Source organism: Podarcis erhardii (assembly GCF_964252035.2).
Source record: "Podarcis erhardii genome assembly, chromosome: 5".
Taxonomy (NCBI): domain Eukaryota; kingdom Metazoa; phylum Chordata; class Lepidosauria; order Squamata; family Lacertidae; genus Podarcis; species Podarcis erhardii.
The window spans coordinates 23,337,076-23,364,553 of NC_138509.1; the positions used below are offsets into that span (position 1 = coordinate 23,337,076).

Genomic DNA, 27,478 nt, shown 5'->3' on the forward strand with positions numbered 1-27,478 from the left:
AAAACAAAAGGTAAATTCATGAGCAACAAGCTGAAGACAGGACACACACAAAAAGGTTGCTTTCCATTATAATTGATAATGTGTAATCTGCTCGCGTCATTTTAAAGACAGGAAAATGCTTTCTCTGTTTGCCTGAAATTAAGGGTCATCCCACCCACCCCGGCTTGGCATTTTTAAAAGTTAACTATAGAGAAGGGTGGCTTAACTATGTTTCTCCAGATGTTATGGAACTACATCCCCCATCAGTCCCAACCAGCATAATCAACGCTCAGGGCTAAGGAGGAGTTGTAGTTGTTCCTTGTTCTCCTTCCACCATCTTATTCCAACAGGCTGTTGGGAACTGACTGCTTTTAATGAAAGGGCTGGTGCCATTTTATGGTAATTATCCATGATTTTAATAGATAGAATATAAAAGGTAAGAAAAGAAAAAGGTAAAGGACCCCTGGACGGTTAAGTCCAGTCAAAGGCAACTATGGGGTTGCAGCGCTCATCTCACTTTCAGGCTGAGGGAGCCGGTGTGTCCACAAACAGCTTTCTGGGTCATGTGGCCAGCATGACTAAACCACTTCTGATGCAACAGGACACTGTGACGGAAACTAGAGCACACGGAAATGCAGTTTACCTTCCCGACGCAGCAGTACCTATTTATCTACTTGCACTGATGTGCTTTTAAACTGCTAGGTTGGCAGGAGCTGGCACAGAGCAATGGGAGCTCACCCTGTTGCAGGGATTCGAACTGCTGACCACCTGATCGGCAAGCCCAAGGGGCTCAGTGATTTAGATAGAATATATTCTATTACTCTTAAATGTTTTTAAATTATTGCCTCAACCCATGTTTTTCAGCTGTTCCTATTTAATTTGTAAACCATCTGTCAGGGCATGCATATATATATATATATATATATATATATATATATATATATATACACATACACACACACACACACACACACACACACCGTATTTTTTGCTCTATAAGACTCACTTTTTCCCTCCCAAAAAGTAAGGGGAAATGTGTGTGCGTCTTATGGAGCGAATACAGGCTGCACAGCTATCCCAGAAGCCAGAACAGCAAGAGGGATCGATGCTCAGCAATCCCTCTTGCTCTTCTGGCTTCCGAGATTCAGATTATTATTTTTTCTTGTTTTCCTCCTCCAAAAACTAGGTGCGTCTTATGGTCTTGTGCGTCTTATAGAGCGAAAAATATGATATCTATATAGATATATAGATCATGGTGGTCTCCTAAGATGGTTGGATGGCACCTTGTATGCCTGCTTCCGGCAACTCCTGCAGCCAAGCTGGTGCCAAACGTATTAGCTCTGTTTTCTTTTGGACCACGAGGCTGAGGGGGCAGGGTCTTGTCACCTGGGAAGTCCAGCCCCAGAGAGGTCACGTTGGTGCTGCTAACGTAGCAAAAACAATGTAGGAAGCAGCAATTAGGAGTTAACAGTCTCTGCAGCCACAGAGGGCACCATGATTCTTCAGTGGTTTGGCTTCAACCCTGGAGGTGCGCTGACAGGTCAGCTGCTCCTGCTGTAGAGAACACTTTTGAAAGCTATCAACTGCAGTCCAAAGGGACCCAGACACAATAAAGGCTTCTTATTCAGAAATCCCTCTCCCCAATCCCAACTAGCAAAACCAGAATAAATTAAAATAGCAAAAATTCCACAATAAGTTATAGGAAATATATGTATATGTACTTTTGTTTAATTTGTACATATTTCAATTGTACTGTTCAGTTTCTTCAGTTGAATAGTTTGGCTGCAGAACTTTAATTATTTTTGCATGGAATAGTAGGCAAGGGATAGGTCTGTGGTATTGCTCATAAAAAATGTATGTCAAAATGAACACACCAAAAGCCAAATGTGGAGAAAAATGTTCATCGGGTTTATTATTTTCCTTTACAAAAGAAATCATGTAAATGTAGCATACTGATTTTTCACCGCCCCAATCCAAAAATAACAAACGCACAACCTGCAAGTTTAAAGAACGATATACTTCAGCTTTTTATAAATTATTATATACAGCCATGGGTGACTATAATTGCATGTTTTGTCACTGCAGAATTTAGAGAGATTGGTCAAGAGAGAAAAGCACTCTATTACACAGCTGTTTGTGATGGCACATTCCCATCTAATGGATCGTTGGCCCATCAGCTCTCTCAGTATTCAAGATTGCAGCACCAGGAAGTTCTCTCTTGCTAAAAATAGAGAGTATACCACATAGTTGAGAAGGAAGATACTGAATAGCTGTGAAATAAATTAAGACAAGGGGAAAATATTGAATTGACCTGGAATTATGCCTTTTGGCTTTGATTAGGCATCCTGGACAGTTTAGTTTTCTCTTTAATTAGGAAGCTGTTGGGACCATACGGCTCTTATTAACCTATTCACCCTGTGCTAGTTTGTTTCAAAGCTGGAGAGAAAAGTCAATGCAGCATTATGCTGCAATCAGCATTAAGCAGCAAGGTTTCCTTAATGCTGCTTTTCCATTAGCCAACAGAGAACTGGTTATAGCAACGTTTCTGCCAATGTCCCTCCTGTGAATTTTTATTTCCTTCCTTTTTTTAGAGCACATTCCCCTGAAGGGCAAAATCAAGCAATAGGTTTTTTTTTCCAGTGTCCCACTGAAATGAGTTGTGAACTGTGGCCACACACAACTCCCATTTGGGGCTGTTTTGGAGATGTTTCCTTCAGCTTGTGCATTTACCAAAGCAAAGTTTCAACGATATTGTCCATACTTAGGAAGGCATGCCTTACAGGGTTGTATATTATATAGCTGAAATCCTAGGATAATAATCTAGGTTTCACTGTACATTAAATAACATATAGATATATTTATCCATCAGAATTGCAGGAATATCAGAAAACTGCAACAAAGAAACTGGTGCCATTTAAAACCATTTTAAAAAGCTGTTTCATCCTTTCATAAATATATGGCCATTTCTATAGTTTTATTTCCCCCCCTTCTTCTTCTAAATAATATAAATCCCTTTACCATCTCTTACTTTTGATCCTGTCTTTTTTGTAACCTGTCCATCATGCTGCTTTCCGCCTGCTGCTCATGCTTTGCCTCATCCTGCCTCCATCAAAAGGGACACAGTCTCGGGATACGCTTGCCATTATTGTTTCTAGGGCAGCTTTGCTTACACCAAGTCCTACTCAGAGTAGACCCACTGAAATTAATGGACCCAAGTTAATCATGTCCATTCACTTAAAGGGATCTACTCTGAGAGTAGGCCTAGCACTGGATCCAACCCAATGTCTTTGACTAAAATTATTAGTGGGACGTTAAGGGTGGTTTGTTTATGAAACTCTATGTCCAATAGAACAGATCATTACAAGGCTTCCCCCACCGTCTCTCATAAATTATACTACCGAAGGGAGTGCTAAGAAACTGGTTTATATAGGAAATCTCTTTCTATTATATATGAGCATCTCTATAAAAAATGGAAAGAAAGGGTAGGCAAGTACAAATCTGCTGCTTTCAAATAAGCCCATAAAGAAAAGAGATCAAAAACTCAACCTTGAACCGGGGGTGGGGTGGAGGGAGATAAATATGCTTACCAAACATTTCGTTCTATTATGCAATGATTAGGATTTACATTCTACACTGGAAAGAAAATTGGTTTCTTTCCAAGATTGGTCTTCAGATATAATGCATAAAACAATTATATACATGGATATATTAAGCTACTCTGTATGTTACATCCAGCAATTCAATTAATATTCTACATGGAGAAGACAAGAAGGGATATTCATCTCGAAAATTTAATTTTTAGTCATCAAAACATAATCCTCTTTCGTCATCAGTGGAATCTGCATAAGACTCTACTGCACTGTATATGAAAGGGTAGAGTTTGATTTCTGGTCTTGGAGTAGAGCAACACCTGCATTCTTCATTGTAATATCTGAGCAACAGCCTGTAGACATCCCCTGGAAAATGAAAAACAAAACAAAAGCAAAAGTTAGTCATTTTGAAACAGCCAATTTTTAACAGCCTGCTCATAAACGTTTGAATTGTAAACACCACAGCTCAATTTCTTCATTTCCCAAAAATCTTTTCCTTGATTTAGGTCAGTAGTATAATAGCGACCATGACCCTGCCTTGTTTATCATGTTCTTCCAAAGAGTCAGTTGATGCTTACCAACAGTTTGTCCTCTCTCGATTAGGAAAGTGTGCATGCTGTAAATGTCTCTCATCAACTCAGCATCTCCAAAGGTAAAATAAACAACGTCTCGCCCAGCCTCTGCAGCTGCCAAGATTTGTATTAAGGCTGAAATAAATTGATACAAGAGAAACAGGTGAATACAGAATGAAGGAGTTCACTGGTGTCAATGGTGGAAAAGTCTTGGAGGGGGTGTGGTTGGACCCTCAGGAGGAATGGAAGGAACTCAGGGGACTGGATCAGGATGACCCTGGGGAGTTACAAGTAGTGGTGGATTCTGAGCCCCATTTGGTGCCTGATCCTAAGGAGGGTCCCAGTGGGAGAGGGGACGGAGATCCATGCTCTGTAGATGGGTCACACAACTTGACAGAACTGTCGCCAGTTACTTTCCTGCCAGAAAAGCCCACTCCAGCTTCTGCAGCCAAGGAGCTGGCTCTGGCATCTTCCCCAGCTGCACAGGAGCCTCCCGACTTCAGGATAGATGATGGAGAGTACATCTGATGCTGAGCTTGCACCCACCTGCCTCTGTCACCTAGGGCATAGAAATGCCAGGGCACGCAGACCTCACCTAGCCAGCCCACTAGGCCTCCCCATTTGCTTGCACAGTCCTGAGACCCACAGCCACTTGCTGTGTTAAATACTGTGCCCGCTCCATCCTTCGAAAGTAAGTTGGAGGGCATTGCACTTATTGGTTCAACAACTTAGCTCAAAGTTAGTCATGCCTTTGCTCTCTCATGCAACCACTGTTCCTAGAATTCTGTGACCTCATTTATGTACTGCTCTAATCTAAAAATTAAAGACTGGAATTATGAGTTCAAGTTTGTCATCAGAAAAGGAGAGCTAGGACAACTATGGAACACCAACAATCCTATTTTAACAGTGCAATTTTCCTAAATGATACAAACACGTGGCATTAGCATTTTTGCACCACAAAGACACCTATCAATCAGCCAATGAATGCAAAGGCTGTTGAATTTGTGTACTTGCACTGCAAAACAGACTCATCCCACTCGTCACACATCATGCAAAAGGCAAGTTTTCCTACTGGGAAGTTTACTACTAGTACAGCAGGACACAATTTAAAAGAGTAAGAGAGATTGTCCAGGCATTATAAAACCAAGCAGCCTGTTTGAAGAGGCCAGGGGTTGCCAACTTTTTTGAGCCAGTGGACATGTTTGGAATGGTTGCCCGTCCTAAAATGGCTGCCTCAGAGGCACCGCAAAATGGCTGCCTTGCCCAAAGGAGCGGAAGTAGAGGCAGAACCACAAAATGGTGTGGGCATATCCCCCAATCAGCTACCTCACCAGTGAGAAAAGGGCACCTACATCAGCCACTGCCACACTTGAGAAGCTCTTTGCTCAGCTCCTCTGTTCAGAATGGACAAGAGGATGAGTGTCCAATCTTGGTATCTGGTGAAATGGGGAAAAGCTTAAGGGCGTGTGTGTTCAATGTAGGAAAAGCTGAGCAAGTGCAAACTGGAACGCAGCAGGAAGAACAAACAGTCTCTTGTGAGTTGTGGATTTCTAAGGGAATATTTACTGAGATCTTTTGCAAGCGCTGCAGAAGGCACATGTAGGTAAATTATTATTATTATTATTATTATTATTATTATTATTATTATTATTACCCCGCCCATCTGGCTGGGCTTCCCCACTTGGGTACCACAGTTGCAATCCCTGCAGTATGGGAATGAAGAGCGGGAGCTAAGTTGTCGCCATGCTTTTTCCTAGTACAATATACTGCCTCCTCTGAGCAAACTCAAAATTAAAGCAAAAACAAAATTAAACCTCCCATCTCCCTGCAGCAATGTAACTCCTTAACGTAGCTCCTTTACTTAGGGTTTGACCATATTAAAGTAAAGTGGCATGAAGATAAGAGGACTCGTTTTGCCCCTAATGCCATGGGATAAACAGTGCAATAGTTGAGAAACCAGAGTATTATGCTCAGATTAAAGAAGTTTTTAAAAATGACAAAAAGTTAGGGTTCCAGGTGGAGAAATCAAAGTTAGAAACAGAATTGTTAGAACCAAAGACCAAGGTACTATCTAGAATGTATAACTTGCTGCTAAAATGGAATACACAAGACGAAATGGTTAAATCGGCTATGATAAAATGGGCACAGGACATTGGGCATAACATTATGTTTGAGGACTGGGAAAGGTTGTGGACCACTGGGCTGAACTTCACCGCATGTAATGCTCTGAAGGAAAATGTAATGAAAATGATATATAGATGGTACATGACCCCAGTTAAACTTGCCAAAATATACCATTCGTCTGATAATAAATGTTGGAAATGCAGAGAAAATGAAGGAACATTCTTTCACCTCTGGTGGACATGCCCTAAGGTGAAGGCCTTCTGGGAAATGATATATAATGAGCTGAAAAAGGTATTTAAGTATACCTTCACAAAGAAACCAGAGGCCTTCCTTCTGGGTATTGTCGGCCAGAAGGTGTTAAAGAAGGATCGAACATTTTTTATGTATGCAACAACGGCAGCAAGGATTCTCATTGCAAAAAACTGGAAAACTCAAGATCTACCCACACTGGAAGAGTGGCAGATGCAGCTGATGGACTATATGCAACTGGCCGAGATGACTGGCAGAATCCGTGATCTGGGAGAAGAGAAGATGGAGGAAGACTGGGAGAAATTTAAGATGTATCTACAAAAACATTGTAATTTGGTTGAATGTTAAGAAGGATGCTAGATTATAAAAAACTGGCCACCACTAAACTAGATTTAAATTTGATGATAAGTGAGACTAAAGAAAATATAAAAATTTTTTGGAAGAAGTGCTAGATTATATTTGAATGAGTGGACATGAGATTGTAAACAAGTTGATAATTTGTTTGGAAAAAAATTTTAACGATGTAAATGGGAGCGGGAGACGTGAGGGAGTCCAAAGAAGTGATGAAATTGTTGTAAAAGAAGTAAGATTGTTTATTATGTGTGCATTTATATTTAAAAACCTTAATAAATATTTATAAAAAAAACAACAACAGTGCAATAGTTGCAGGCTTTCTATATTTCTAGCTTTACTTACTACTGCACCATCATGCTATCCCCGACCTTGAACAAAAAAATACATTACATTGGCCTTTATTTCCATAGCTTCACAGAATAATTTATGAAAGAAAAGGTCACTTTGCATGCTTTAATTACTCAGAATTTCAGCTAATGTTGGCACTGCTTCAACTGGAAGACATATGAAATAACTGGTGGGCAAGGTATTGCTATAGTGTGTTCAATTTCTGCACATTTTCCTGTGGTACATGGCTGTACTTATAGGTGAATTTTATCTGCTTTCTAATTACTAAGAAAAAGAAAAAGTGGCAGACTTTATTTGGAGAGTGATTTTTATATTGCCATTATTACAGTTAATCCAGGCAATCATGTTAGCAGATGCTAACATTTCAGTCTTCGATCGATTCTGCGTACTGTATTTTCCCGTGTATAAGACCATGTTTTTTGCTTTAAAAAAAAGGCAAAAATTGGGTGTCGTCTTATACACGGATAGTGAATGCAAAGGGGGGACATGCGATTAATGGTAGCAGCAAGCAGAAGATTGGCAGTGGCGATTGGGCAGGTGATTGGTGGCTGTGGCAAGGCCTGCTGGTGATTGGCTGTGGCTGCAGCAATTGGGCAGGTGATTGGCTGCTGTGGCGAGGCAGGCAGGCAACTGGCGGCTATGGCAAGTGGGCGGCGAGGTGTGCGATCGGCAGTGGCTGCGGCAAGCGATCAACAGTGGCGGGCAGGTGAGTGAGCGATTGGCGGAAGTGACCTCCCCACCCCCACCCCAAAAAGCTAAACAACTTAATTTCGGGGTCGTCTTATATAAGGGGGCGTCTTATACACAGACAAATACGGTAAACAAAGCCAGTTCAACAAGTTTAGGTTAGCTAGAGCTCCAGGATTTGTGAAGGTTTTTTCAGTATAACACGTCATCTCAGTCACAGAATAGAATTATTCTGTTTGTCCCTAAGCCTTCAAGTGCCTGTAAAAGCTAAGGGTTCTAACAGCTACTGCATGCACTTATGGCTTTAACATCCCCCTTCCAAACTTCCCTTTGCCCCCAAAGTGCACCACTGCCAGTCATCCAGGGAATAAATGTTACATTTGCATTTTAGCTTTGCAACTGTTTGTTACTTTGCAAACTTCTCAGAGGTTTGGGTTTTGTAAATTTTAGATTAAGCAGTTACAAATTGGGTAAATAAAAACACCTCACATTTTCTTGCACAAAACAAGGAAGCTGATTGCAGCATTTTCCCTTCTTGCCCACCCTGCTCTCAGCTACTCTGTTACATGTGATTCTAGTTACACGTAATTTGTTTCAATATTTCTAACCTTTACCTTTCAATCTTGAATCGCCTCCAAAAGCACCACAGCCCCAGTTTCCAGTAGCCACTGCAGAAAGGTGATGTGGTGGAATACCAGGTCGAGAGAAACCACAGTAAGCCTGAAGAAAGAAAAATAGCTCATAGCACTTTGCCATTGGGATTTCTCAGCTGTTATTCTATCAACACCACAAATAACTGTATTTAGTGAATCACTGCAATAAAGATTGTGTATGAAATCAAAATTCTTCGTGTGTATTTCATTTACATTTCTTTCATGCTATCTAAACCTACCTAGCCCCTATGGCTCTTCTTCTATCCATTCCCACTAGCCACAAACTTTCCTGAATCTTAGAAAAAAAATACTTAAAACCAGCCTTTGGTAAATTCAACCCATTCGGAATATATTGTTTTGACTGAAGCGATTAAATTTCCTTGGCAATTTCAGTTCCTTTGGTGATGAATATGCACAACCTCGTATGGTCTGGGTCTGAAAATCCCAAGGAAAGCACTTTCTTTTTCATGGAAGGTGTCTGCTTTTCTTGGCTTCTTTGCATGCATCTTCTTTGCCCCTTCCCCTAGAAGGGTAAGTGTAGTAGTTAGAGTATTGGGCTAGGACCCAGGAGGCCAGGGTTCAAATGCTCACTCGGCCATGAAGGGTGACGTTGGGCCAGTCATTGCCTCTCAGCCTAACGTACCTCACAGGGTTGCTGTGGTGATTAAATGAGGCCAGAGAGAAGCAGGTACAGTGGTACCTCGAGTTACAGATGCTTCAGGTTACAGGTGCTTCAGGTTACAGACTCCGCTAACCCAGAAATAGTACCTCGGGTTAAGAACTTTGCTTCAGGATGAGAACAGAAATCGCACGGCGGTGGTGCAGTGGCAGCTGGAGGCCCCATTAGCTAAAGTTGTACCTCAGAACAGTTTCAGATTAAGAATGGACCTCCGGAACGAATTAAGTTCTTAACCCGAGGTACCACTGTATGCCACTTTGAGAAAAAGGTGGGATATCAACACAACAAACAGACAATAATTAAAAATTAAAGTGGGAAGAGAGCTGACACCCTCTTAGTCTCAGCCTGTCACTTTCCTAGTTGCCCAGCCACCCAGATCACTCACAGGCTAAGGCATGTTTATGCTGATGCAAAGTTGTTGCAAAGAACTAGTATCACAGCTTGCCAGCCTCTCCTAGGTGGGTGGGTTTTCTTGGTCTCACAAGCTGGCAGGTGGAGATAAATGCATATGATGCTTTAAAAAAAAATGGCAGAAAAGAAGAAAAAATAACCTGGAAAGGCACTGAGAGTGGTGCCCCCCCCCGCCCACCCACCCCTTCCTGTTCTCTGAAGCGAAGAAGCTATAGACCAAACTGCTATACTGAGACTGTGGCTTAACAGGGAAAATCAAGTGAATTGGTCAAGCCAGGTTTGTGTGTGGGGATACAATAGAGGGAGTCAGGGACAAGGCAGCCACTGGAACTGCCCAAGATTCCTGACAATGGTTAAGCAAAAATTTGTTCAAACAACCTGAAATCACCTCACAAACAACCTGAAATTAATACATGACAGGTGGAATTGCAAGCACCTATAAGCCACCAGTATCCTAAAAGAAACATGCCTTGAGATTCTTAGTCTACAGTGTAACATAGTTTACATATTCCTCATAAATCTGTGTTTGATTTAGTTAATGAAATACAAAATATGTCGCTCAGCAGTTGCTTCAAGTATGATCCACCACTTTAAAATCACCCCTATTCAAAGAGGAAGAATTGTGTACAGCATGAAAATGTATAAAATCTATCCTAATATATAACTTGTATCTTTCCTATCAACATGATGGAATGCATCAAGTCTGATGTCAGATGCTTAGAGCAGGTGATTTAGTTTTCCAATTAAGATGTCAGTAGAAGTTTACTAATTTTATAGGCTACTATCTATTGCAGTAGCCTATTTTATTCCTATCCGTGATAGTGCCTAATGCTACTTTTAATATGAAATACTAGTTTTACTCTCTTATTTAAAAAGTAAAATAAGTCTTAATTATGCTAGGCATTTTTGAAACCATAATCTTAAAGGGTATGGATCATTCTTAGATGGAAAATATTAATTATTAAGAAATGCCTGTCACGTTAAATTTAACATGCTTAAGCATATATGGCTGTGTCATATCAAAACCCCTCAAGATTATTAGACAAATTCATATGCTAGCAATGAAGATATATTACAAAGGGTAAAAATAGCTTATGTATTTGTATTTTTGCTGCTTTAGACAAACTACTGTGGCTAACAAGTGGAACCAATGCCATAGTTTAATATTTTGCAGGGATTTAATATTTTGTTGCATGCTATTAAAAACTGTGTAAGGTGATTTGAGAAAAAATATATATCTAGAAATGTCTTTAAAGATTTATTATTTATTTAAAAGACATTTTAATGTGATGCTACCACAGTGGATTCAGGCAAACTGTTTTAACCAGAGAGGAAAGCACTTCTGCAGTCATTTAGTGTTGGATTCTGGTGGGATCACTTTGTCTAAATTTCACTGCCACCTCAAATTTGGCAAGTTACACTTCTGTAGTTGGGTTAAAATGCCTTCAACTGATGGGTCAAGTCCCACAAGAGAAGCACATCCTAACTGTAGGTCACACAAGTAGCGCTTCCCATAATTTCCAAACACCCAAGCCTTTACGTTGGTTTTAAAAAAGTATTTCACAAAAGAAAAGTGAGCACAATAGGTGAAAAAATGAAGAGGAGAAGCACATGTGGCTAAAACTAGTGAGCACCATACTGCTACTTTTTAAGTAGAATTTATTTTTAAAATTAGGAAGCTATCTAGGAGTTGACCCATCACAACAACACATTGCATAAGGAATCGGTAAGCATGACTGCTTTGCAACCATTTCTGTGGATATTTGGATAAAGCTCCAAGAACGCAATTATTGAGTTCATTTTTTTCAAAATGAAAGGAGGTATTTCAAGAGAGAACCACTTACCAACTTGATTTAACCTGGCAAGGTTCGATTTTAATCTTACTGTTGAAAATATGAATAACGCCTTGTGTGAACTGACACTGCAATTAAGCAGGAAGTCTCCCTTCAAGGAGTTGTTGACACTGCAAAAATTATTGGACAGCATAACTCAAACACTAATGAAATGGCTGCAAATAAATGATAGGCTTAAGGCTGCAGGATGGATTAAGGAGTTACTGGCCTTGTTGAGCTCTCTTCTAATTTTCTCAGGAGCAAACTGATCAAGGAAACGTCTGAAATGAAATGCATCTATGGCTACAATTTCTGTGCAGCGCCTCTGCCATTCATCCCTGCATTGGGTGGGGGGGGGGGAGGAGAAGGGAGAGAGAAAAAAGGGCAGTAAAATTAACTGTGCGATAATACTGCTCATATAAACAAGACTGAAAATGAGTTCATCTCTCCAGGGCTTTACCAGTGGTGAAAAAGCACAGAAATAATGTCAAGGAAAAGCAATGCTGTAATAGATCATAGGTGAACTCCGATCAAAGAGAGAGGGAGTGGATGTGGGAGGACACCTGAAGTTTCCCCACAGATTTAGAAATACATTAATTCTACAATGTGAATGTCAGATCCCAAATGTTAAATAATGGACATTATGTGATTTAACCACTAAGATTCCCTGGATGGCCAAGAAAAATAGACAACATTCGTTTTGTTTGCTGTACTGGTGCATGTTTCAAATACAATCCTTTTCTTTTTACCTTTCCTCAGCATAAACAGGCACTTTAAGTCTCAACTAGGTGACAGAAATTAGCAAAACCTTTGTCCAGACACTTGGGCCTCTGTATCAAACACATGCTCCCTCCTAAGAACCCTCTTGGGTTAATCTAATCTTAGGAGCAGTGCCAGAAAGTGCCCTCCCCGCAAAAGGCAGAATTTTTGGAGAACTAACTATGAGACATCACAGAACCAGTTCCAGTGGGAGTTAAGACTTCTTTGCAAGTAGCAAGATCAAATATTCTTTGTGAAGACTGAAGCCAGAAACAGTATTACTGTCGTATAGAAAAACTAAATACACCAAGTAAAGGTTACTTCTTATCATGCTCTGAAGAGAGATTTGGGGACACGTTCTGGAAAACATGACACTGGTATACATCTCTCTACTTGTGAGGAAAAGGTTGTTTAACTCTGAAATGCTCCAGGTTTTCTCTTTAAACGTGCACCATCTCTGACTGCATGTATGTTTCCATGGTACTTTGCACTTCCAATATGCCTCAGAAGTGCCCCAAGTATTTCCAAAGTAAAGAGGAAACATGGTTCTAAGTGGCCTGAGCAGTTTCACACACTGAGTCAGAGAACAAAAACTCAAGGTGTGAAGACAGTAGAATCCCAAGCATAATTCTTCCTAAGAACAAACTGGGCTTGTCTTGATAGGATGGTAGTCAAAATGGGGCAACTGAGAAAGAAGAGGGAGATGATTGTGTCCTTGAGTCACCCCTCCCCCCCGGCCCCGCAAAAAACCCCCCCAAAACTTAAGAGGGCTACCCTCCTGGAAAAAAACAGCACAATGAGGACTAAACATGCTAAGTATCTATAGGATGACTACTGGAAAAGAAAAATGGAACACGCGGGGAGGGAATAGCTAGCTGCCATCCTAAACAGAAGCACTCCTTTTATAAGAGAAAATGCGCTGTAACTTTTTGTTGCAGGTCCTCTGTATTGTGCAACGGTCAATTGCAGTCACGGGAAATGAGATCACAGCAATGTACCGCCCTGAGGATCTATTTTCGACTTTCACAATGTCAAAGCCACTCTTTTGCAAGAACATTACCTGGGTGTTTGATCTTCATGGCTCCTGGCCCACTGGTACGTTTCTGCATAGCCAGTATATTCACTATATTGCTCTGTACCTGGGAGGGAAAAGGTCACATTTTAAAAGCCATCATCAACTGAGATTTTCCTCTCCTCTGTACAGTCATTCCCCTTCTGAACATGTGTTCATTAAGGATGATAGGAAATGTCATTTGAATAAGCAAAAGCAATGTAGTTTGGATCCAGAAAAGCCAAATGCACAAATAAATCTATGCAAGAGAGCTGTCCCAGAATGTGTATCCCAACTGTTGAACAAGTTGCCAAACTTTGTTACCAACCATCTTTCTCTGTCTCTGCTAAACAAATAATTTTACTGGTATTACGGTTATATGCTGAAAAGGAAGTCTGAATGCCTTGCACATGGGAAATCAGCTTGTCAAAATCCAAAGTGAATAAAACAAGTTTGCAAAATTCTAGTGTAGCGGGGGGCGGGAGAGAGAGAGAAGGATAAAACTGTTTGGTTAGCAGTATTGTAATTCGCTGACTGCCTTGTTGAAACTGAAGGAGGTTGTCATGCTTGATCGGTATAGAAGGCCAGGAAAGGTTGCACTGTCTTGGGGGCTGAAACTGTCTGATGAGCTTAGAATAATCATCTATCCTTTCATATAACATAGTCAGGGAAGTGAGTTTCAGTCTGATTTTAAGAACCTTCTCACAATTTCTAAGCCATGGATTAGAAAGTTCATCAAAACCAAATAGCTGTGGTACCATACACATTATTATTCACAATACACTTGGATTTAATACTGGAATATGAAACCAGACAGATGATGAATAGCAATGCCTCCACTAAAGCATATGGAAAGGAAAACCTTCTCCTTTGTTAAGATGAATCAATTCATCTTTATTTTAAAAGGCTTTAAAATAATTTTAATTGTTCTTTTCCTCCGTTACTGTTTCTGTGCCTTCTACTTGGGACTACTTTTTATGTTCACCACAGCTACATAAGTGAGAACTGGGGAAGGGTATAAGAGGGAGGCATGAAAAAATGACAACTTTGGTGTCTTCCTCACCATTTGTGAGAAAATCTTTTTAAAGAAAACTGTAATAAATGCAACATGCCTATCAAATTGCAGTTTAGTGATATTGACCATGTTCATACGAACACAAAGTATGTTAATTTTCATTTTAGCAAGGTGTAATTACCTACAGCTGTTCAAATTGCCTATGCAACATAACCTGTACTTAACCACTCTGAGATCTTATGATGAAGGGCAGAATATAAATAAAATAAAAATAAATGAAGGTATTAAAGCAAAACATCAGACTTCAACTATTCCCTCTGACAACTCAGTAGGTGGGGAAAAGCCTCTGCTCTGTGTTTCATATTTGCTACTGTGATGATCTCAAACAGATGCTGGACAATTGCAACAAATCTAATTCCTTTCCAATCTCTCCGTCTCTTCTGCAAATTTCAGAGGCCAGTTGCATCCATTAGGCCACTGAGTCAAGATGCATCATCGAAAGACTGTAATTTATTGGACAGATAGCTGCACACAGCAGAGACTCGCCTAAGCACAGATATGGAAGTAAGCCAAGGATCAAATGAGGATGATGAAATGGCTGTTTCCATTAAGGGAGCAGAACATTGCATCACAGATATTAATTAGAAAGTACTGTAATAAAGTAAAGTGCACAAAAAAACCCTGAGAAATAATGCTTCCTTTGTTTGTTTGGCTGTCCCTCAGAAATAAAAGCATCCATTTTGGATTCAGAAGCCCTAAAAACTATTTGCCTTTGCCCTCCAAACAGATTATATATTATATAAATATAACAGATTTATATATTTTTCAAGATTTAATTTAGTACATAGCAATCAACTAAGTTTCAACCTTCAGCAACAATCCATATAGCTCAAATCATGCTTAGTTGCTCTCTTTGTTTGGGAAAATAAAACAAACGGCCATAGTAAATACATATACAATCACAATTTTTTGATTCAATTTGGAACCTCTAACATCATATCTGGTACCTGGATCATATGTTTTTGCTGTTAACAGTAAATGATCACATATATCCAAGTTGCCAGTTGTCTTTGTATTGTACTTTCCTCTAGGCTGGGTAACACTCAAGAGTTCCCATGCATCTAACCAGCTGCATCATTTGACTTATGGCTCATTTTCAACTCCCCCCCCCCCCCAAGGAGCTCAAAGTGGCATAAATTGTTCTCCCTGCACCCCCATTTTATCCTCAGCCTAAGATATAGTGACTAGCCTAATTTCACACACTGAGGCTAAGTAGGGATTTGAATCTGAATCTCCCCGATTCTAAAATGAGTCTAAACACATTGGCTCAGTTCCATTGAATACATATCCTAGATTGCCCAGTGATACGAACTGGGAGTAAGTTTCTGGAGTTGTTTGGCACCAGGTTCACATGAGGTATGTGAATATTTCTCAAGTGTGAGGCTTACAAAAACTAACCTGTGATAATTAGACATTCATTGTGATCCAGGACTTCAGTAATGAGACGAGATACAATCAGTTCTGGATTGATTAAGAAGCGAATTTCTTCTTGCACCAGTCCTGCCCCAGTGACGCCACCTCCAACAAAGCGATTAGCAAAATCAACCTGACAGAGGTATAATTTTTGTGGTTACAGCACATTCAAACACATTTCCAACAGCCACAATAATGTAAACATCTGTTATACATGCTCATTTTTCATGTTCAGGTGTGGTTCTCTTGATCTTAACCACAAAATATTTAAGCAATGCTACCATCTAGCCTGAGCCATTTTATCGTGCTCCTTTTTTGTTAGTTAGTGCTTGCTTGTTGTTTCATAATTCAGAACTCAGAATTACATGGCTACAAACATTTAAACCCTGATTTTTATTTTTATTTTGGAAAAGTTTTTATTGTTAAAATAATTCAGCATTAATACACACATATTGCGAATATACAAGCATACAAACATAGATTTCATACAATCCTTAAAAATATTCAAACATACCTACATTCAGTCCCACAGAAAATTCCTTTTCCCATCACCATCCCCAAACCCTGATTTTTTTTAAGATAACAAGTATACACAGAAAAGGTTACACCTGGCAGATTTCAATGAACTTCTTTCACTAGCACAAGGGTTATTAGCACTAGCACAAGATAACTGCCCCTCTCTCCCACCCCCCCATGTCATCCTTGATTCTGCTCTGGAGGGTTGGGGGACTCCGGCAGATTTAGGAGGCACATAGGACAGAAGAGGGAAATAATATTCTGTTGTGTGATGAAAAATCCTTGAACTGATGGAACCTTAGCTGTGGTGCTACACTGAATAGAACCCAATGAACTTGGGATCCAAAGGCGTCTTCACACATTATAACCGTACCTTGGATTCCGAATGACTTGGCTTCCAAACAAATCGTCTCCCAGACAACTGAAACCCAGTAGTGAATGTTCCGGTTTTCGAACAATTTTCAGAAGCCGAATGTCCACCACGGCTTCTGTGGCTTCCAACTGGCTGCAGGATGCTCTTGAAGCCAATCGGAAGCCACGCCTTGGTTTGCAAATGGTTCCGGGAGTCGGATGGACTCCCGGAATGCATTTTTTTCGAGAACCAAGGAACAACTGTATATTATTTACAGGTACACAAAAACATTTTTCTATGCCTGTAAATTTTAACATGTGCACATAATAATAAATGCATGTTTCTTCCACATGATGATACACACAAAGTAGGGAAGTGGAACTGGCTGCAACCTCCTGCCACTTGGGCACACAATAGCAAACATGTAACACATGAAGTGGCCTAAGGAGATTTGTGTGTTTTATTTGCATTTCAGATGACTGCAATTATTTGTGTCTTAAAGGACTGATGAAATATTATTTGATACGCTACATCCTTGGCCATCTGCAGCCTACCCTGGGGCACATTTAAGTTCTGTAATTAAATTCTATCAGCACTTTTCAGTCTAGTGAGATCTAAGTTAATGTATGACAGAAGACACCTGAAAGGAATGAGAGCTCACATTCACAGTGAAAGGAACAAATTGCCAGATGATAACAAGCTGTACACTCTTGGCTTTTTTGTACAAAAAAACATGTGGGATACACATATAATCAGTGCCTTGTTATCTCTTTCAAGTAATGTTCCTCTACTTTATGAGTCCCTGGGGTCTCTGTCACTAGTCTGATTAAAGAGAAAAGTAGATCAGCCTGTTCATACAATTGGTCATTGCCAGAGGCTCTTCTCTGAGTGCCCCTGCCAAATAACACACAGTAGACATGGCTGAAGAGACAGCTTTCTCGATGGTGGTGTCCCACCTATGGAATGGTCTTCTACAAGAGACTGACTCGGCATTTATGTAGCCATCCTTTCAGGACCAGGCAGAAATCTTTTTGTATTTTCCCAGGGTTTCTAAGATTTGTGGTTTTTTTAGAAACGTTTGCTTGGAATTTGATCTGGTTTTAGATTGTGTCTGTTGTTTTACATTTCATGCTACTATTTTAATCTGGAGTTTTATAAATTGCCCTGATCAAAACATACTGAAAGGCAGGATTTAAATTTATTAACTAACAACTGAATTGTTTAACAAATAATGAGAGTTACAATAAAAATGCTGAAAGGCATTCGTGGTTGAACTATTGCTCAAAGTATAATGCATAAACCTCCCAAGAGACCTCATTCTAATATTTAGTCTGAGTCTGGCCAAGTAGAGGGATTTGTTCTGTTTATGCAGAATCAGAAAGCTACGTAGCTGAAACGGGACTGACAATAACATTGCCGAGGTGAAATTGGGTGCATTCAATGCAAATTTGTACGGAACAACAAATGCATTATTAAATATTTTCCTGCCTCCAAGGCTACAGTTTTAAGTGTCTTGGGAGAAAATTTAATATTGCTTTGCAATGTTAAAACACACCTTGGTTTTAATGTATTTTCTGGCTCTTCAAGTGTAACAAAAGCTATAAAGTTATGCTTCAGAAGAAAATAATCACAACATTAGAAAATGGCCTCATGTTTCAAGGAGAAGTATGAAAGAAAATCTGCCAGAGTGGAGTGACCATCATAGGCTCCTTACCTGTGTTTTGCTAGAACTACCCACTCCAGAGACATGGGAATGAAAAATGGATTGCCCAAGGTCACACACACACACACACACACACACACACACACGAAGTTAAGAACTCAAAGCCTTCGAACAATTCCCAAATTAAAATACTATAGCTTCCTCCACTGTACAGCAGCTATTACCTGAGCCAAATTAGTATTTATGTCATCAACTATAATTATATGAACTGTTGTCTTATTATATTCAGTCTGCATACTGTAACAGTGCTCAAAGATTATAATTAGGGTCAAACCCCATAAAATAAGGGGCTGTATGAGGGCTAATAGTCTCTCTTCTCAGAACCATACTAATCTAATTCATGATAATAAGCCAGTGAACTAGATCAGTAAATGGTAGAAGAGACAATATAATGAACACAATAATGAGATCATGTAATTTTGCCAGCTACTAACAATATACAAACAACACTATGCACATTCTACTTTTTTGGAGTTTTTTAAAATTCCAAATTGTAACTTATGCTACTCCATGCATTTTCTTAACACTGCAAAATGTATTATAGACACAATTTTTCATTAGATGTTACAATTGAGACTTTCCTCTCTCTACCCCCCCCCAACGTGGCCTTCATTTCCCCTGCTCCTGATTAAGTGTTATGTGTGTCTCAGGCACATTGTTTTTATATGCTCAAACGCCTTGCCAAAGGGCAGGAAATAGTTATTTTGTCTTGTCTGCTCTGGCTAAGTAGTGGCTGCTAGCTATGTTTTTCCCCTGGAGGCTTTCTAGAGCATGCTTTGTGATGAGGATGGGAAATCTGTGGCCCTCCAGATTTCAATGAACTCTCATCAGCCCTAGCCAACACAATGAATTGTCATGGGTGATGGTAGCTGTAGTACAACATCTGGAAGGCTATAGGACACCCCCCTCTATTATATGGGCATTCCCCCATGATGCACCCCAGATTCTCGCAATCCACAACTGCATTTGGAAAATGGAGTTCCCACCCTTTCTGCATTGCATAATAATTACTGATCCAAGTTTTCCTGCCCCATTTTACTCTAACAGGTCTAAAAAAAGGATGATGGTCTGTAACATTTTCCTTTTTTATTCAGAAGTGAGAAACAAGTTTTAAGCAGGAAGACAGTGAGACACAAGTCCCAGAAAACATACAGAGATATGGGACACATAAGAGGTTCATTCAAATTTGTAACAGCAGCCCAGAGTTAGGAGATGTTACTTTTAAGGATGGCCTAAATGTCAGAGAAATGCCAAAATATGATATAGATTTTCTTCTCCTGGGATTTAATGCTATAACGCATCTAACTATAGTGTTCAGATAGGTTTATGATGCATATGTTATTTTGGAATATCATTTGTAAAATAAAGAGGGTTTTTTAAAAAAAGAAGTGAAAAACAAGGATGCAAACTGGATTTAAGTAGATTTTGTTCCATTAATGGTCTACTATGGGAATAATCTTCTAGGAACTTCTCCCAGGCAAGCCTCATTACAGTGAAGGGAAACAGCACGAGAGCACATTAATGGTCTTGTGCATCTCCCTGTGATTGCAATGAGGCTTGTGCAGAAGAACAACCCACAATTAGTTTGGTGTAAATCCTATTACTCGGGCATCCTAAGGCTGCTGAATGGGTTTTTAAGTCTAAAATCAACCGTTATTAACGAAACAGGTACCAGCCACCCACACCACACGTCAGAATTCAGTTCCCTCTCGGCTAAAACTACATCAAAATGCTTGTAGATATGGACAAGGTGGAATCGTTATCAATCTGTTTTAGCTGACTGGCTCTCAGACCAAAGCAATTCCACTAGCAACAGACAATGCCTCCTGAACTACTGAACTGGTCATCTGCTGGGGCACTTCCAAAATAAAGGAAACAAAAAATAAAACTGTCAGCCTGTCACTTTCATACCCTGGAACCACCCCTCTCTTGTCGCTCTTCAATCTCTGTGTGACCTGAAGAACCTGGAGCTATCCGGGTATTCCGGTTGTCAATCAAAAGGTTATTCACAGAGTACACATGTGGAAGACAAGGTGAGCTGGAGACAATAGACAACATTAAAGCTGTCAGAATAATCAATTCTGCTGTGTCTGTTATACTGCACACTAGTTTGGTACTTTCACATACAACCTAGGGCACAGCCGAATGATTCTGCTAAAATGCCCAATAGAACAAAAGTTTTGTTAGAGCACAGCACAAGCCAATATATTATGCTGCTTTTACCTGTAGCATCCCATGCCCGTTGCTCTCAATAGTGCCTTCATATGTGACATGTAACCTGGACAGCCTTTTCTGGGTTCTGTAATTAAATATGGAAATGAGGAACGGAACAATACCTTATAGAGAGAAAATACATTTTTTAAAAAAAACCCATTTTACCATGTTGCAAATTTATAAGGAAAATGTCTCTGGTCAATCAATCTATACTGAATTCTATAATTACATAGGATGGGTTAATTATAATTATGGTTAAATCTGATGAACCAATCCTACACAATATCTGCAGTGAGAGGAACAGAAATCCAACATTAGTAGTACCCTAAAACCATGTTGTTTGCCGCAGTGTTGTAAATGTTTGCACTTGGTACGGACTGTTTTGGTGGAGGTGACAGTTCCCTTTAAATGGAGCACCATCCCTATACTGAGAGAAATTAAATAAAACTAAAAAGGGTTGGTAGGAGTGTTAGCACAACACACATCACAGGAGTTTTGTGATTAGGCCCTATGGCCTTAATAAGTTTATTCTCATTAAATACAAGCAAGCAACAAGTCCCATGAGAGAAGGGCAATCAAACTCCATTTTGGAATCCGCATTGCTAGCATGCAAAGAATCAACAGCAGCTCTTGTTCCTTTACCATTTATATATCCAATTGAAGCTCTATAAATGCCTATTTGCTGGCACACAAAAACACCTATGGAAAGCATATCCACTGTTAACCTCAGAATGAATGCTGAGGTGAAAGATGAAAAATTGACACATATTGAGGAGAATGGAAAATCTATTTTATTTCTGCTGAAATGGAAAATTTAAAGCTTTCAGGTTTTCATTCAAAATGGCCCCTTTTTGCTTATTTAAAAACAAAAAGAAGCATAGTACTACACTGCAAAAAAATTCTCTTCTGTTTCCTTTTTTTATAATACTCAAACTTTTTGATTTAATACCCATTCTTTATCTAGACAGAAATTTTTATTCTGCATAAAATGGTATTCCTGGCATATTTAATCATCCTGTAGTGCAATTAAACATACAAGTTTAAATTAAGCTGCATTAGTCATATCTATCTATTGATTTACTGCTCCTAAAAACCTTTATTTTGGCCCCTACTTGAACAAGATCCAAATGCTAACAGAAGAAATTAATAGGCTTCATAAAGCCATTTCTGTACAAAACTTGAGTGCCTTGGCATTAATGCAAAGTTACATTAGTCATTTCCAGAAGAAACAGAAATTTAAAAAGCAGCTTTCTCACTGTGAAAGCATTTGACTGCTTAGCCCCACTCAGCTTAATGGGAAGCATGTGATCATTTATTAGCATACAGTTAAAGTCATTTAGAAAATAGCACTGAGACAGATCAATCTAATCTACAGAATGTACAAATATGGCCTTAGACCCTAAAGTGTTCTTGTGCGTGTGGAAGGCACTTCCGCTGATGGAAGGGTGGGCAGTTCCTTCTTCCTGCTGCAGCCCCCTCTGCCACGTAGCATCCTGTTACAGTCGTACCTTGGTTTTCGAGCAGAATGCGTTCCGGAAGTCCATTTGACTTGCGAAATGTTCGGAAACCAAGGCACAGCTTCCAATTGCGCAGACACACCGGAAACAATAGTGGAAGCCGCATCAGATGTTCAGCTTCCAAAAGAATGTTCAAAAACCAGAACACTCACTCTGTTCGACAACCAAGGTACGACTGTATTAGGTTTGTTTCCTTCCAACCTTAGCCAAGAGGAGCAAAGTAGGTACAAGTTGCTTGTGTTTTGTAAACAATTGTTTATGACCTACTGCAAGGTGCAAACATGGTTGAAACAGAAGTTACAGAGAACTTGAGATATAATAATAACAATAACAACAACAACGAACAACAGCTTTATTTTATATCCCAAAGCCATTTTCTACTCTGTGAAACTGACATGGATCAGTCATTAGTACAAGATGCTTATGCAACCAACCTGGGTTTCCTGACAACGTCCCCCCACCCCACCCCCCCAATCCCACGATGTCAGGCAAAAGAAAAAAGCTGAAACGTTACTGGGATTTAGGTAGACCAGCTCTAATCAAAATCAACTATTTTAGGAGAGATATTTTACCCTACCTTTCCCAATCTGGAAATTCCTGTAGACACTGTCTTGTAAATGTCACCAGTCCAGTGGGTTCTACAAGAAAACAAACCCAAGCAAATATATAAAAATGTAGCACTTCACTTCATTTGGAGGATAAATCTACAAAGGATGTACCTCTAGCACAGAAATGTTTCCAGAGAAACAATATGTTGAATATTTGTTTTTTGTCCATATAATTTTTATTGGCTTTCATGTAAATACAAGAACAACATATAACTAGTTGATTGCCTATATTAAGATGTTCATTCCTTGAAAGGGAGTGCTCATGTTTTGATTTTTAAATTCCAAGTGAATAGAGTAGTGCAATCAAATAATAGATCAACAACAAATAATGAACAGAAAATAGAAAATGAATGGTGGTTGTAATCTATTTATATCACCCATCTTACCTCTCAATTCATATTCTTTTGAATTTAAAACTACTAGAGGAGGTGTGTTCTCCACACTTTTGTTGCTTAATTTTAAACTCTGTGTACCTTTATCTTGAGAGTGATTTTGAGGGACAGAAACCTATGGTCTCTGGTAAAATAGAAAAACACATTTTATTTATGTAACCTTCCTAGGAAGGGAAAGCTACATCCTTCTGATTTAGGAGCGTTAACCTGATCCTAGCTACCTTTTCTCAATGAAGGAGAATGTACTGCAATGTATGTAAGCCTAAGCAACAATTTAAGTTTTATTTCTTCTAATGGATTAGAATTGCGACAGTGATGGGCTCCAATAGTGAACCCTTCTAAGGTATGCATTTGAAGGTGCAGGACGAAAATAAGATTGATCTGTATGAGGGTCTGCCTTCTTCAGAAAAATGTAGTCACTCCAGTGTTCTCCAAAGGAATACTCAGAAAGGGAGATAAACCACATGACTCTAGCTTATTCCCGAAAATAAATCTGCGTGACAGGTAGAACTCAAACTAAACATGTAGATTGTTATGTGCAAGGGAATGGCTGCATCTTAGAAATCTAAAGAGGCATTTATTGTTGGTCTCTGTTAAAAGTTTTGGTGAACATAGTTATAAACATTAATAGTGCAAACCCAATTAAGGTTGCAATCCTGTGCACACTTTCCTAGGAGCAAGCACCACTGAACACAGTGGGATTTCCTTCTGAGTAGCTATGCACAGAATTGCATAGAGACTATCTTACCCCCTGGAAATGTTTCATCTCTTGTGGTTTGCTATGATTTGGCTTACTAGTTTGCTAACCTGATTCATAAGGGAAGAAGACATGAAATTTGCTGGCAAATGACTTTATGGAAAATGTTTGAAGAGTCTTCTTACCAAGATAGAAATTCTAAGATATTCAAAAGGTTAAACAGAAGCTTTGTTTGTTTGTTTTCCAAAGGCAGTGATTTCTGCACAAACCTTGTGTTTACTCACAAGAGGACTGTCATATTATGAGATCATGTTTCACAAATTAAATGTTTGTCTTCTGAAAACAAAGCCCTTGGTTTTCAGGAACTCAGGATAATGTTACAAGTGATTTAATTACTGTTTGTAATAAAAGAAGTTTTGGAAATGGAATATTTAATTTCTTTTCATTTGAAAGATGAATTACTGTTGTCTTCTTATTAATTACATGGAAAAAACAAATATCCCATTTTGTCTCCATCAAAAAAGAAGCTACATGTTACTAATAAAAGGCTAGTAGTCCCATCATTACCTTTAAACAAATGAAAATTTAAAAAGCGCAAAATATTGGTATCATAAAAACTTGGGCAGTATAACAAGATTAGATATTTCCACTGGAAAAATACAGCATGAGGAGGAGATGTGAAACTATTGGATTACATCCACTAGTTAGAGTAGACCTTTTGATATTAATGGAGCTAAATTAGTTGTGCCCATTAATTTCAATGGGCCTATTCTGAGTAGGATAGCATTGGAGAGAACTCACTGTTTTTGCCAGACAACCACATGTATGCCATAATGACTAATTTCAGTTTGATTGCTAGCCTTCTTTTTGTATTCTCAGGTAATTTAGATTAAGATACTATATATATATATATATATTTGTGTGTATACATATGTAAAAGTGTGCATATATAATTAGTATATCCATTTTTAAACTACTGCTCAACTACAGCTATACAGAAGTATTTTGAATATGATTGCATTAGCCATCCTGGGCCCTACAATCAATGGAGGCCCTGTTGGTGGTCATGACCCCATGACAAGGCCTTCATGGTGGTGGTTCCCCATTTGTGAAATGCCCTCCCTGAAGAGGTGCATCTGCCCCCCTCATTAACAAAATTCCGGAGGACTTTAAAAACATGCGTGTTCTCTCAATAATTTGATGGCTGAAAGATACTGGTCTTGGAAATCTTGGAATTATTATGGGAGAATGTGACTGTTTTAAAATGTTTTACTTTTCTCTGTGACTCTTCTGAAGTAGCAGAAAAGGGTTTTCAGTTTCTCAGGCTTCCTTGGTGAACGCCCTTCAAACAACCTACAAAAAGCAAAAGGGGGGAGATTATTATAATTCAGCAATTTACTAACCAACGGAAGCAAGGGATGACTTGAATGAACAATTAATTATAGCAATTCTTCAAATATGGAGGCTCTAGAATAAAATTTGATTTAACCTGAGTTAAAGACAGTCTGGTATTAGTACTGTATACATCAGTTCCTGACATATCAAAGAAACCTCAAATTTCTTAAGCACTCTATTGTACAAAGATGCCTGAAAATGTGACATGAAGGCTGGCAACGTTAACCTTGCCATATGGGAATCCCTTGCAGACAATTGCAGAGCCTGGAGACTGTCAGGTAATGTATCCATAGCAGTGACCAGAGGAAGAATGACCGCTGGGAGGAGCGCAGAGAGAAGAAACCCCGTAGTGCACCTGTAGCAGCACGTCCAGATGCCTTCATCTGCTCCAGCTGCAACAAAACATGTCTTTCCTGTATTGGTCTCTACAGCCACAGCAGGTGCTGTAACCCCACAACTGTTTGACTTTATGCCTGAAGGAGTACTCCATTGTCTGCCAAGATCAATGGACGCCAACAACCACAAAATTACTTACAAGTTCCAAAAAATTTTAATGGCCTAGGACGCATACTGACTTTCTGAGCATACATTCTTCATGAACTCTTTGTAATATATCTGATGGGAATATACTAGATCTGTGAGTATATTTCTCATGGACCACTCAGACAACTGTTGGGGTTTTATTTAAAAAAAAAATAATTTCATTTTATAATGCATATAAAGCAGAGAGAACAATTATAAGACAAAATTTAAAAGATGAAAAACAGAACTCTAAAACAGGCATGTAGAAGTAGTAGCTACACATGAGTTAAAATAACAAAGTCCAAGACTATCAAAATTATCAGATCATCAAGTTTAGTTCCAGATTTGCCAGGCTTATGACGAGGATTGTCATGAAAATGATTGTTCGGCAGTATATGTCAAAAAGGAATGCCGTATCATAGAAAATGTGTCTTGAGGTTCCAGTCACACAACTACTGAGTATTAATTATTTTTCTTCGCCTGATATTTTCCTGAATTGAATTAGAACTAATACGTTCGATTCCTTTCCTTTCAATGAACAGGAAAATGTTGTAATTTTCCTATTCCTGGAAAAGGAGCTACACGAATTAGTTTTTTCAGGTGCTATGCTGTTCCTGTATGTAGACCATTTGTGTGAGCAGTTTCATACATAGTTAACCAACTGCAGTGACATCAGCATCTGAAGAGCTATCTACATCCCCTCAAGTGAAAAGGTTACTTTTACTGACTTATACCTCAATGGCGATGTTAGGAAGGAAAAATTTCACTACTCAAGAAACATTCCCAATTCTTCTTCTTCACTGCATTTTAAAGCTTTAGAAAACTGCACTCTAAAAAAAAACACACCTAGTGTTTAAATAAATTCTTTTATGAAAACCAACCTAAGAGACACCCTCTATTTTTAGTCATTAAGGAAGAACATACTTTTACCTCAAATCATCATTTAAAATAAAAATAAAAATGTGTCATCTACCTTCCAGCAACCTGCCCTTACACTGCTTAATCTGATTTTAGAAAAACGAAAAACATCTTTATGGGTAGCATAATGCAATTTGCCTGGAGAGAAAATTTGTGGGGACTTCAGAAGCAGAATGCCTCTAGTTGCATGTTCACTAAAAGATATCAGATATAGTAAAAGCCCTTTGGGGGATGCAATCTCGTTTTTAAAAACTATTCTTGAAATACTGAAATGTTAACTGGGAATAGAAAGTGATGTAATAGCATCCAACTAATTCCATTTGTTAGAAAGGCAGACAAGCTTTTACAGTATACAAAACAAAAAGAACAAAAAGAACCCATTACCCTTCAGGTTTTCAGTACTGAAATGTATTTAGGTTTTTTAGTTTGCAGAAGTTAACTTACATGAAAGGTACAATAAGGAAAAAATAAGGGTGGGTTTCAGCTAACAAACTCTGTCAGCAGACGTTCTGCACTTCCTCCCCACTTGTCCCACCCACCACATGCTCGCTCTCTCTCTCTCCTCCCCGCCCCCCAGTAGCTTTCGGGTTTAGGAGAACCCTGTGAGTCACCTGTAGGTGGGAAGAGAAGAGGGTTTGTTCTGCCTGGCAAGCTGAAATGCTTGTACCGACGGAATGTTTGTCACACTGCAATATTGAATTCTATATTTTTAAAGTAAGACCCACTTTAAAATAATTATGCAAATCAAGACAGCAATTTAAAAAAAGAAAAAGTGATTTCTCGTGGTTTAGATGACCTTGAAAATAACTGTATTTCATGCTTTTATTCTGCCCAGTTTTTAGTGTGAG

The 27,478-nt window shown here is 39.1% G+C and overlaps 1 protein-coding gene and 1 long non-coding RNA gene across 2 annotated transcripts in view; one reads left to right on the forward strand and one right to left on the reverse strand.

Moving 5' to 3' along the window:
- Positions 1-1,866: 1,866 nt before the first annotated feature.
- The window catches only part of PARG (poly(ADP-ribose) glycohydrolase), a 68,830-nt gene continuing 43,218 nt past the window's right edge, over positions 1,867-27,478 (reverse strand). Inside the window, exons 10-18 of the mRNA XM_081861157.1 lie at positions 25,069-25,148; positions 22,676-22,736; positions 20,591-20,666; positions 15,762-15,909; positions 13,298-13,376; positions 11,708-11,816; positions 8,518-8,623; positions 4,148-4,276; positions 1,867-3,935 (exon numbers count right to left, since the gene is read on the reverse strand). Coding sequence (XP_081717283.1) covers positions 3,778-3,935; positions 4,148-4,276; positions 8,518-8,623; positions 11,708-11,816; positions 13,298-13,376; positions 15,762-15,909; positions 20,591-20,666; positions 22,676-22,736; positions 25,069-25,148 — 946 coding nt within the window. The 3' untranslated portion in view covers positions 1,867-3,777. The remainder of the gene's footprint in view (positions 3,936-4,147; positions 4,277-8,517; positions 8,624-11,707; positions 11,817-13,297; positions 13,377-15,761; positions 15,910-20,590; positions 20,667-22,675; positions 22,737-25,068; positions 25,149-27,478) is intronic.
- On the forward strand, positions 14,767-17,713 carry LOC309341672. The gene is made up of 2 exons (XR_014156520.1): positions 14,767-14,867; positions 16,356-17,713. It is a non-coding gene; the product is annotated as an uncharacterized lncRNA (long non-coding RNA).